This window comes from Rhinoraja longicauda, chromosome 13 (genome assembly GCF_053455715.1).
Source record: "Rhinoraja longicauda isolate Sanriku21f chromosome 13, sRhiLon1.1, whole genome shotgun sequence".
Taxonomy (NCBI): domain Eukaryota; kingdom Metazoa; phylum Chordata; class Chondrichthyes; order Rajiformes; family Arhynchobatidae; genus Rhinoraja; species Rhinoraja longicauda.
This window is the reverse complement of record NC_135965.1, coordinates 27418267-27431502: the sequence shown is the minus strand read 5'-3', so window position 1 is coordinate 27431502 and position 13236 is coordinate 27418267. Positions and strand designations below refer to the sequence as shown.

Genomic DNA, 13236 nt, shown 5'->3' with positions numbered 1-13236 from the left:
GACTAATTTAAGTACGCATGTTCACCCTGGAATTAAGAAATCCACACATAGTTTTGTACGTAGGTTCGGACAGTCAAATGTCTGCTATTTACATCCCTATCCCTCTTATCGAAGGCACAGGTAAAACATATCTATAAATGCTACCTGTCATATATTTTTTTTAACTTGTGTTCTTGCCTATTAACTCTGCACCTCTTCAACTTGTTACCTTTTACATCCTTCTGTCTCATATCATGCATCCTCATCTGAGGTGATGAATTTATTACATGCATCTCACTTTGCAGTTTGTGTTGGCACTGTGCAAGAAGTATAGTTTTGGAAATCATTATTTCACTGGTGAAAAATCCACATACCTTAGGTTCCAAGAATTTAATCTGAGAAACTAATTAACTGTTTGAGATGCATGCATAATACACATTCTACAATCCGAAAGCCATGCTCTGCACTACCAATCATGAGTCAATACAAGGAGTTGTTAATCAGTCACAATCAAAATCTATTCTGCAGTTTGAAAATTGCCATTTGAACATTCTGCTCTTGTCTTGTTGGGGGTTTTTCCCCCGCCAAATTGGAGTTCAGTGACATATGAGCTTAAAATAAATATGTGAGTTTCAGCAGTGCTTTACACATTCCGTGAACAAATAAATTTTTGAAATCCTGCAGCTGTCGGGCACCTTTCTGTAGACATCATTCCAACCGCTGAGCCAATTAGTTGCATGCTTAAATTCAGCTCTAGAGCAGAAAAGAACAACAGGGGAATTATTCTTGTTGACCCAACCAATACTTATTTCTTAACCAATTGCTTTTTAAAAAAACATCTTACTATATTATTTATTGCGGTTCAAAATGCAGTTACGATAATTTACCTTTGTTGCAACAGTTACTTTGTTGCAGCAGAGTACTTAATTGACTGAAGTAATGGGGATATCCTAAGGCTGTGACAGGAACGATATAAATGCTGTGCTTTTCATTGATTAATGTTAGGGAACATAGTCAATTTGCATCCAGTCAAGTTTAGCCAAGTACATCAAAATGTGTGCTGTGCTTTTTCCATCTACCAGACATGGCTGACAGATATGCCTATGGTTTAATGTCTCGTGTGATAGATAATATCTTCCACCATGCAATATTCTTCAGTGCAGTACTGGAGTCCTATCTAAATTTTGTATTCATCTGCAAGTGGGTCCCATATCAATAATGTTATGGGTCAGGTGCAAGAACACAGCAAAAATCTGATAGCCACTGTTTATGTCCAATTCCAGCTTAGAGTGATGAATGAGGATTTGCAACGGTTGTTTATGTCCGTCCATAATGACTGCACAAAACTAACCTGTGTTTGACAATAGTTATCTTTTTTTGTAATTGTATGCCAAGAGATTTCGGGACTTTCAAATTTTAGAATTACTCTGTTATAAGCAAAGGCTCTTATGCCTTGAAAAGCATCCCTGTTTTAGATTTTCATTGTCAAAGTGAACTGTATAACATGGGAATATGTTCAAATTTTGCATGGTGTTAAGACAGACACTAATTCAATCTTGACAGCTGACAGTTTATTTGTTGAGAATGGTTGATCAGCATGATTTTTTAATAGTCAGGGAATGGGTGCTTATCCACAACATTTGCTTCATGACTGTATAGATAAATCTGTATCAGAGAGCTCAGCCACCTCCAGTTTTCTTCCAGTGTAGATAATTGCATAACTTGGTGGAAGCAACAACAGGGGTGAGTGGCAGCTATGGTGTATTGGAGAGTGAAGTGTCGTGGTAAACCTAACTGAATTGAAAATGGCATAAACATAACTGTAGAAACAAGGAACTGGAGATGCTGGTTAATACTCAAGAGTATTCAAAGTGCAGGAGTGACTCAGCAGGTCAGCAGCATCTCTTGAGAACATGGAGAGGTGACGTTTCAGGCTGATTGTAGTGGTAAGGGAGAAGGAAGCTAGAAGCGGGGAGGGAGGACAAAGCATGGCAGGTTCCTTCCCCCCCCCTACATGCTCGTTTCCTGCCTCTAGCTTCGCAATTCACAACTGACACAGTTGCTTGACAAACTTTGTCCTCCCTCTCCCCCCCCCCCCCACAATCAGCCTGAACAAGGGTCTCGCCCGAAATGTCATCGTCCATGTTCTCCAGAGTTGCTGCCTGACCTACTGAGTTACTCCACCACGTTGTGTCTTTTTAAATAAAACTGCACCATGTCTTAGTTGAAGGACAGCATCTCTAAATAATGCAGCATTATTGACGTCAAATCATGATTACAGATCCTCCTCCTGACTCGTGAGCAAAAATATAAACCAAGCAAAGGCAACATAAAAACTACAGATGTTGAAAATCTGAAACAAAAAGTGAAAATACTGGAAATATTTAGGTCAGACAGCATCAACAGAAAGATAAACAGATCCTGTTTCGGGTGGAAACCATCAAAACTGGGAAAGTGAGAAAACAAGTTCTCACTTTCAAGTTGCAGAGAAGATGGTGAAAAGATTGATAACAATCAAATGATAGATTGATAATAATCAAATGTGATCAGGGTTGCCCAAGTGTTTACAGAACCATCCGAGTAATAAATTAGGACTATAATGCTTGTTTCTGCTCCCTTTGCATGAGATTGAATGTGTTCCATGGCACCTTTCACCGTTCTTAATACTCTGCATAGATTAGAGCTTGAAGCAGGGACTTTTTCCAGTGCCCTGTATCACTGAATGCCTATGTCCATTTTGGGTTCAGAAGGTGCTGCTGCCAAGTTCCTGCAAATTTATTCATTTCTGAAAATGTTTCAAGGTTTTTGTGTTAAACATTTTCTTAAACATTTAAAATGTAGTTTCTCTGTGCAGACTGGGTAAACTTTAGATAAATGTTGTTATGATTACTTTAAATATTGAAGTTTAAAATTTAGCCCTGACTTTATTGATCAAATTACTGTGTTAGTATCCAGACACCTGCTCCATTGATTTAGGCACATGAGTTAAAATCTCATCATGGCAGCAGGGGAACTAAAATAAAATAAAATCTAGAATAAAAAAGATCCCATTAATAATGTGAAATGTGAAATCGCTTCTTCTCCACTAATGTTCATCAGAAAGGATCGTTATGTGACTCCCATCAATGTGATTGACTCTTTATTGGCCATTGGGCCAGTTAGAGATGTAGGCATGGACTAAAAGAAGGACAAGTAAAATGAGTCCAGATTTTTAACAGTTTAATTCACAGTCAACGTGTCTGTGTGATATAAGAGTGCCGTGTTGTAATTTTCAAAATCTGAGATTACTTTGAAAGCATTTTATGTTGAAATTGGATGTCATGTCAGTGTCCTATGCCACAAATAGAAATATTTTACCTGCTGTTTTTTTCTATTCACTCTTGATGGCAGTGGTGAGCTGTTGCCTTGACCTGCTACAGTTGTTCTGATGAAAGTACCCTTAAAATCAGTGCTAATGGGCAGGTAAGGTGGCTGGACTCCTTATTGTTCGAAATGGACATTCCTTGCCTCTTTGTGGCATAAATGTTAGCATTTTTCAGCCCATGCCCTATCTAGGTCTTGCTGGATTTGAAGCGATTTTATCAGTTCTTTGATGCTGCGCCCAGTTAAATGCTACTTCAATGCCAAGGGCAGTCGCATTCATCTGCATTGAAATTCAGTCGTTTGGTCCGTATTTGGACCACGGTTTTGAAGAGATCTGGAATGGAGTGGTTGTGGCAAAACCAAAACTCAGCATTGGTGAGCAAAGTAATACCTGATGATAGCAGTGCTGATGGCATCCTCCATCTCTTTGCTGATGATAGTAGTGATTAGCTGGATTTGATGTGAGCTGCTTTTCCCTGTTGTACAGAAAACTGCTGTACCGTAAAATATAAAAAATGCGAAATTTCTCTCAGAATATATATTAATCAAAGTAAGTCATCTTTTCAAAGGTTTCTCGTATTTGCTGTCTCAATTCACTCTATCACTGAATGGCAAAGGAAATCTTACATTGCAATTTTAACATCCCTTTCCCAACAGTGCATTTTCCAAACCATGAAGAACATGAATGCACTACACCCGAGCTAGTTCTTCAAATTCTGCATAAAGCACATTATTGGAATCTTTATTTCTAGCTCTTACCCAGGCATTTATGTTGCTTTCAAATGCTTTGTGGAAGAGCATACAGTGAGAAGCACTTCAGCAGAAGAAATTTGCAAGCTCATATGGCTTGAAGCATGTAAATATTCTCAGGTTTTATTCAGAGCATTACTCTGAGCCATGAGCCTGAAGGACAAGTTCAGACCTATTGAAGACTGTACTAGCCAACTGATGTTGTCTACCTATTAGTAGACACTAAATTTAATTATATAATTTAACTTTGATAATGTAATTGAGTTAAATTGCATAACTGCTACGTTTTGTTCAAGATCATCAACCAACACAACTTCAGTTGCTGTTGTTGGGGATTTCATCAGGACCAGAGATGAAGCTGGATGATTTCTTACACTTTCTCCTCATGCGTAAACTTGATCTACAAATGTACTTTAAAATTGATCTTTCCTACAAATTGCAGATCCAACCAGTAACTAAAATTCTTATTAAAATCTAGTCTCGATTGTGATTTCAGCTTCACACTAATGACTTTATTCGAATAGCAAGGAAGATGCAATTTAGACTTTCGTCTTTGCAGTAAATGCTTTTTTTTTTACTTATTCATATTCCAAGATCTGGACAACGCTTGCAAAAACTTGAATTTCTGGCATTTTACTTATCGGTCTTGAGTTTCATAGTGTGAAAGGCTATTTCAGGGTCATTTAAGAATGAACCACATTGGTGGGTATGGTAAGGTGTAGACTATACCTATTAATGACCTGAAGACCATTAGATGGGATTTCTTAAGACTTTCAGGAATTTTATGATTATTTTCTAAATTTGAGATTATTAACTCTTATTCATTGGTATAGATTTTAGTGTAATCAATGACAAAGATGGTAAACTGGCTTAGAATACTAAAGAAAGCTGACCAAAGTAGACAGCTGTAAGTGGGATCAATGATAGGGTCAAACTTTTACATGAAATATATTTTCTTGCTCATTCACATTTTATGAGGCAATTTCAATGTTTTTCATTTTTGAAATGAGCTTTGTTTGACCTGGAATTCACAATGATCCCAGCAGTTTTGAAAATAGCATTGTGTAGCTTTTACATCCCCATTACTGATTTGGGTATTTGTTGATTTTTTTTTGCTAAGATATATGGTCCGGTATTTGCATGAATGCACGTTTTAGGTTTCCCTTGTAGTGGGATCCCTTGGCATTTTCAAGAGCAGGTGGAAATGTAAATGAGTATTTGAAGATTTATCATGGGACATTTGACAGCTGTGGAAGGAGAAATTCTCCCAATAGTGTAGTGAGTTCTGGGCTGATTTGGGTTTTAGGGACATCTCATGAATTGAGAAATAATACATCTTGCAATGTGAACAAAACATTTCAAAGTATTTTTTCTACAAAATAATATGCTTAGTGATAATATAATGTAGTTGTTTCTGGGCCGTTGATCTTGAATGTTTTGCAAGCTTCAAGATGTTAATTGTGTAAATGGATTCTAAAATATATTTTTCCTTTAATGGGATGTTAAATGTAAACATAGCACAAAAAGTAAGGAAATTTGTGTTTGGTAGATTATTTCTTTGTTGTAACAATGCTTCTTGGCAATAAATCTTATACCGTTGGTAAGCCTGTTTATTTCCCTTTTAAATGGTGCCACATTTGTAAGGAATTTGCATTTGTGGGATGAGCAGCAGAGCATATGGGTATATGAGCATATGAGTATATGGGTTGCGCCCACGAAAAATTTGCCAAATCTCTGCCAATGCCAAACAGCTTATTCTGCTGTTGCTATTGACTCTTGTTTTGAGCTTCTGGTACCCCCAGGTGCTGACAATCAGGTGCCTGATTGGCAGTATCTGTGAGCATGGGCCCTGCTACAGTGGTCAGTAGGTGTCTGCTCCAAGAATCGGCATGCCACGTTTGACTGATCTGGATAGGGCCCGTGCGATAGGGCAACTTCAAGCTGGTGTTCCGCAAAACCAAGTTGCGGCATTATTTGGAGTGAGCCCTAGTACCATCTCCAAAGTGAAGGCCAAGTTCCATATAACGGGGGATGTCAGAGCAGGCCGCGAAGTGGGCGTCCCAAGAAGACGACACCCGAAGAAGACCGTTTCCTCACCCTGTCAGGACTTAGGAACCGTAGGCTGTCTTCTACAGATTTGCAGTCAAGGTTTGCAGGACGATATGGCCGATGGCTCTCTGCCCAGACAATTCGGAACAGACTGCACGCAGCCGATCTCCGGTCTCATAGGGCTGCCAGGAGGCCTGCCATGACTGCCCTTCAACGTCAGGCCCGTTTGCGCTGGTGTCGGCAACACGTGCACTGGAACCTGAACATGTGGAGGAACGTTATGTTCAGCGATGAGTCCAGATTCTGCCTACGGCAGTTGGATCATAGGGTCAAAGTGTGGAGAAGACGCGGAGAACGCTATGCTGATTGCTGCACCGATAGAGTAACATCTTTTGGTGGAGGCAGTGTGATGGTGTGGGGCGGCATCTCCCTCACTGGAAAAACGAGGCTTGTCATCATTGGAGGCAATCTCAATGCAGAGAGATATCGAGATGAGATTCTGCAACCAGTGGCAATCCCATATCTCCACAGTCTGGGACCGAACTCTATCCTCCAAGATGACAATGCTCGCCCCCACAGAGCAGGGTTTCTCAGAGACTACCTCCAGAATTTGGGAGTGGAGAGGATGGAATGGCCTGCCAGCAGTCCTGACCTCAACCCCATTGAACACTTGTGGGATCAGCTTGGGCGTGCTGTTCGTGCCAGAGTGACCAACACAACCACGTTGGCTGACTTGCGACAAATGCTGGTTGAAGAATGGGATGCCATCCCACAACAGTGTGTGACCAGGCTGGTGACCAGCATGAGGAGGAGGTGCCAGGCTGTTGTGGCTGTGTATGGTTCTTCCACACGCTACTGAGGCTCCTGTTTATTAAATGAATAAATTGTTAAATTGCCAATATGTCTTGTTTCTTCAGACTTCAATCATCCAATCCACCAAACAACACCGAACAAGAGTCAATGGCAGAATAAGCTGTTTGGCATTGGCAGAGAAGATTTGGCAGATTTTTCATGGGCACAACCCACATACTCAGCTCTGCTGCTCATCCCACAAATGCATGTTCCTTACAAATGTGGCACCATTTAAAAGGGAAATAAACAGGCTTTCCAACGGTATAAGATTTATTGCCAAGAAGCATTGTTACAACAAAGAAATAATCTACCAAACACAAATTTCCTTACTTTTTGTGCTATGTTTACAATATGACTGATACCTCAGCAGCTTTGAGATAAATCTAATTGCCATGGCAGTGATCAGCATCCTTTGTAAGATCAAGCATTGGCAGAATGACCAATTTTCTTTCAGGAGAAGCAGTTAGAGGTCTCCATAGCTCAGATGTGAGGCATTTGTTCTTGATGCTCTGTAACACTGGTTGGTATCCTTTCCTTGTTAAAATTCCGATTTCCATTTCTGCTCACTGCCCAGGTTAAAGATTACAATCAAATTTAAAAGAGAGAGAGAAGCAGAACTAGATGCAGAAAATATAATTAAAATAGCATGATTTCCAAAAGGGTGCCATGGTTAATCAATGGTAACGGTATTCTTTGAAGAAGTAACAGAAGCAGAAGACAAATGCACTAAACCCTTGATGTATTTTCAGAAGACTTTTGATAACATGCCCATAGTAAACTCTTGACAAAGACCGAAGTAGGTGGAAATAGGACAATTGGTGAATTAATAATACCAATTAGCTGAGGGTACAAAGCTGTGGATAGATACAAAGTGTAGTTTTCAGATTGGAGGGACGTGAAAAATAAGTTGGCCATTTAAGGAGGCGATGAAGCATATTTTTCAGTGCATCATGCGTTTTTGTAAGTCTCCTTGATGGAAGCAGTGTTTTTCAATATTTTTAAGACAGATGTTTGATAAGGAGGCAGTAGTTTACTGTGGTGAATGGGTATGTGGAGTTGAGGTTTTTGCAAAGTCATCCATGGTCTTGTTAAATGGCAAAGTAGGCTTGAGGAGTGGAGTAACTACTCTGGCTGGGCGGCAGTGTGAACTGAGGAAGTTGCTATGAGGTTGCAGGGTGACTTGGACAGGTTGTGTGAGTGGGCAGATGCATGGCAGATGCAGTTTAATGTGGATAGGTGAGAGGTTATCCACTTTGGTGGTAAGAATAGGAAGGCAGATTATTATCTGAATGGTGTCAAGTTAGGAAAAGGGGACATACAACGAGATCTGGGTGTCCTAGTTCATCTGTCACTGAAAGGAAGCATGCAGGTACAGCAGGCAGTGAAGAAAGCCAATGGAATGTTGGCCTTCATAACAAGAGTAGTTGAGTATAGGAGCAAAGAGGTCCTTCTGCAGTTGTACAGGGCCCTAGCGAGACCGCACCTGGAGTACTCTGTGCAGTTTTGGTCTCCAAATTTGAGGAAGGATATTCTTGCTATTGAGGGCGTGCAGCATAGGTTTACTTGGTTAATTCCCGGAATGGTGGGACAGTCATATGTTGAAAGACTGGAGCGACTAGGCTTGTATACACTGGGATTTAGAAGGATGAGAGGGGATCTTATTGAAACGTATAAGATTATTAAGGGGTTGGACTCGTTAGAGGCAGGAAACATGTTCCCAATGTTGGGGGAGTCCAGAACCAGGGGCCACAGTTTAAGAATAAGGGGTAGGCCATTTAGAACAGAGATGAGGAAAAACTTTTTCAGTCAGAGAGTTGTGAATCTGTGGAATTCTCTGCCTCAGAAGGCAGTGGAGGACAATTCTCTGAATGCATTCAAGAGAGAGCTAGATAGAGCTCTTAAGGATAGCGGAGTCAGGGGTACGGGGAGAAGGCAGGAACGGGGTACTGATTGAGAATGATCAGCCATGATCACATTGAATGACGGTGCTGGCTCGAAGGGCTGAATGGCCTACTCCTGCACCTATTGTCTAACTTGTTTGTACTTATGGAATGCAGGGTTTTTTTCACAAGGTCCTTACAATTTTCATTAGTGATGACAGACAAGGACAATTACCTAATGTTCACATTAATGCTAAACTAGAATGGGTAGATTACAATGCAGATAATACAGAACAAAAATACTGCCTTACAGAACTTCATCTTAAAATTAATATAGGGCAGTTAAGTTGCAGATAAACGTTTAACATTGAAATATTGTCAGGTAAATTGAAAACCCATGTGTTTACAGCTTGGAAGATAAACAATGTCAGAATACAAGTGAATAAATCATAATGCTGAGCATAGTAAATCAGGGACAAATTACAGATGCAATTCAGAAGTCGGGTAATTACGCTAAATCTATGTATGAGTCTGATAAGGCTTGAATAGTTCTGATTTTTTTTTTGAAAAGGATATGTACAGATAGAAATAAAAGACAAATTTGTTACAAATTTCTTACATAGCTTCAATTTTTAAAGAGAGAAAATAAAAAATAAAGAAGAAAGAAAAAAAAAACTATAAACTATTGGGATGAGAGAATAATAAGAAGAAAAAAAAAGGTATAACTATAAAAATTAAAGGGGGTAGATTCGGGAGACAATAACCACAGTTGTACATCCAACCCTAAACTCAAGTTTCAACTTTTAATTTAAAATTTTTATTTTAGTCCTGTGTCAAACCGATTTACTTTTCTAAAAATTCAATAAATGGAGACCATATTTTAAAAAATAAATCAGGTTTGTCAATTAAGGCAAATCTTATTTTTTCCAAATGCAGGGTCTCTGTCATTTCCGTAGTCCACATTTTAACTGTGGGGGTTATTGGTTTTTTCCAAAATTTAAGTATTAATTTTTTCGCAGTTATTAAACTGTAATCAAGAAAATGTACCTGACTTGTTGTAAAGTTTGTAGTATGTTCTGATAATCCTAATATAATTAATTTTGGATCCATATCCAATTGCTTGTCGATAACTTTAGAAACGATTTAAAAAATATCCAACCAGAAATTTTGCATTTTTATGCAAGTTACGAAAATATGAGTTAAATTAGCTTCTTGAAATTGACATTTATCACAAATAGGAGAGATACTAGGGAAAATCCTATTTAATTTCGTCTTCGAATAATGTAATCTATGTATAATTTTAAATTGTATTAAGGAATGTCTAGTATTTAATGAACATTGGTGTATATGTTGTAAACTTTCATCCCATATATCTTGCATTATGAGTTGGTTCAATTCGTCCTCCCATGCTCGTCTATATGATTCTGATGACGGAATGTCAGTATCTAGGAGAGTATTATAAATATAGGATATTAATTTATTTGAATTATAATGTCGATTCAGGGATACATCAAGAGTTTCTGGACCTCTAAATTTATATTCTTGCATGTGTAATTTCACATAATCTCTAAGTTGTAAATATCTAAAATAATTATTAACATGTAATCCGAACTTCTGCTGTAACTCCTGAAAAGAAAGAAAAGTTCCCTTATGATAAAGATCTCCCACCCTTTTAATTCCATAACTTTTCCATTGAGCAAATCCTCTATCTAAGACAGACGGTTTAAAAGAAGGGTTATTCGCAATAGGGAGGAAAGCAGATAATTTACTCAGTTTTAAAGTAAGTTTTAATTGTTTCCAGGTACGGATAACACTGTGTATAATCGGATTACCTCCATATGTTTTTTTATTTAAATTTATTGGGGCTAAGAGGATCGCACCAATATCAAATGGTAAACAATCCTCTTTCTCCATCTTTAACCAATCCGGTTGTTGATCAGTGTCATCCAACCAGCAGGTTATATTTTTAATGTTAACCGCCCAATAATAAAATAAGAAGTTAGGTAAGGCAATTCCTCCATTAGTTTTAGAATAGTTCTGATTTCTGAAAGCGAAAAAGGATGAAGAAAGGACACAAAGTGGTGGAGTACCTTGGCATGTCAGGCAACATCTCTGGAGAAATATGGATAGGTGACGTTTCGGATCATGACCTTTCTTCAGACCTGACCTGAAAAGCCACCCATCTGTGTGCTTCAGAGATGCCTAACCTGCTGAGTTACTCCAGCACTTTGTGTATTAACCAGCATCTGCAGTTCTTTGTTTCTACTTTAGGATGAAGAAACACTGGAGAAAGTACTAAAGTATTGACAGATGAAAGTGGAGCTGAGATTTCATCTCTTGGAAAGTAACAAACAGGTTTAGGCAAAATTTGAAAGGCCATTTAAAATTACGTAGTGGGAATCGAAAACTGAGCTCATGGATGCCTTCAGTATGCTTCAACAGGTGTTGAATTCTGGTAGGACATATACAGTAAATGGCAGGAGTGTTGATGTACAGAGGGACTTTGGGTTTGAACGAGCTGGCAGTATGGATGGAAAAAGCAGATAGATCCACAATGTTTAAAATACATTTGGGATGGCACTTGGTTAGGAATGGCATAGAGAGATCTGGACCTATTATATGCAAATGGGATTCACCAAGAAAGGCATGATGGGCAGCACAAATGAGATTGACCAAAAGACCATGTTTCTTTGGATTTGTACCCTCAGATTACAATGATCAGTGAAAAACATGCTGCCTATAAATTGGCATATTCTGTGAAACTAGTTCAAATTACACATACTGCGCTTCCTCTTAATTGTTACCTTTTTTTGCGCTTGTCCGGCTTTTTATGTATAATTTTTTGTTTTACCCTTCTTGCTGTTTTGAATGGCAAGGCTCTCTTTGTAGCTTTGTAGGAGGCTCGTGCGTGAAGGACTAAGAGACCTTAGTCCGAAGAAAAATTCCAGCCACCTTACTTGATCCACTCATTTCTCTGTCTCAGTTGAGTACACGCAAGGTGTGACTAATTTAGCATATGAACTATTTGACTCCCAAATGTATCGGTTGCCTACCCCATCTCAATGTTAATGTGATGCAAAGACAATCTGTTGCTGCAGAAAACCAAATCACACCTCAGCATTCCAGTGACTGAATGGTTCACAGCCCCAGTCTGTGCAGACCATTATATTAATTTGTGCTTGGAATGTATTTCACTGATCATTGTACTCCGAGGTTGTAAATTGAAGATATCAGTGAGCTCAGCTAATGTCAGACTTGTGAATCGTGGGCTGCAGCTTTACTCCAGAGCTTACAAAGCCTTCAGCAACAAGCTGTATGTGATGTAATTGCAAATTGTAGTGAGTCGTGTGCTGATGTGGGTATACTACATGCTAGAATTGGATTTGGGTTAGAGTAAGAGCATGTTCATAAATGTATGTGGGCTCACTTTAATTGGTACGCCATCAAGTAACTCATCATGAGATATTGTCATAGACTTTCTATTGAATAATTGATTAACAGTATGTTTTAGTTTGGGGCCGAGAAGACCATGTCCATGCAGCTATCTAAAGCATTTTCTTTGGAGTATTTGGAATAATTCTAATTGTCATGTGCTGACTAGAAACTATTGAGTGCCATCCAATAAGGTTTTCTGTTCTACCAACTGCATTGATAACCTTTGAAAGAAAGATTTGCTGATACTCTAAAATAAAAGGGACTGCATATTTCTAGTAGAAATATCCTTCCTTGTTTCTGGATATCTAAAACGGGTGAAATGCATTCCCTATTCGGCAAATTGTGTCTGTTTGTGTTTTTACCAGTGTTTGAAGGAACACTAGTAAAAACACTTGTAACAGCAACTTACAAGTTGCCTGATGAATTTAAATTATTTGGTTGTGAGACATGATATCCCAATATGCAAAAGCAACATGCAAAACAAAAGAGCGCATATTGTAGCATTGGTGATGACATTTGCTGGATTTGGACATTTGAAATAAGCCCCTGAATTTAAAAAAGTGTTGTCGCAAGATAAATTTTGAAGGTGAGACCAAGTAGAACAGGCCCTTCGGCTCACAATGTCTGTGCCGAACATAATGCCAAGACCATCTCATATTAATCTGCACATTTTCCATATCATTCCATTCCCTACGTATCCATCTACCTATCCAAAAGTCTCTTAAATGCCTCTTTCATATTTGCCTCAACCACCAACCCTTGCAGCGGGTTTCAGTCATTCACCACCCTCTGTGCAAAAAAAAAGTTGCCCGCACGTCTCCTTTAAAGTTTGTCCATCTCACCAGAAAGCTTGGCACTCGAGTATTGGATTTTTCCAACCTGCCTACTCTCTGCCTCTCATAATTTTATATACTTCTATCAGGTCTCC

General features: G+C 38.8%; 1 protein-coding gene across 4 annotated transcripts in view; it reads left to right on the top strand.

Annotated features, from left to right (window-relative positions):
- The window catches only part of wdr33 (WD repeat domain 33), a 102257-nt gene that overhangs the window by 36612 nt on the left and 52409 nt on the right, over nt 1–13236 (top strand). Inside the window, exon 8 of one of the 4 annotated variants that reach the window (XM_078410653.1) lies at nt 4389–5578. The exons of the other annotated variants lie outside the window; for them this stretch is intronic. Coding sequence (XP_078266779.1) covers nt 4389–4570 — 182 coding nt within the window. The 3' untranslated portion in view covers nt 4571–5578. Of the gene's footprint in view, nt 1–4388; nt 5579–13236 lie in introns of those variants that run through there. 4 annotated transcript variants of the gene reach the window in all.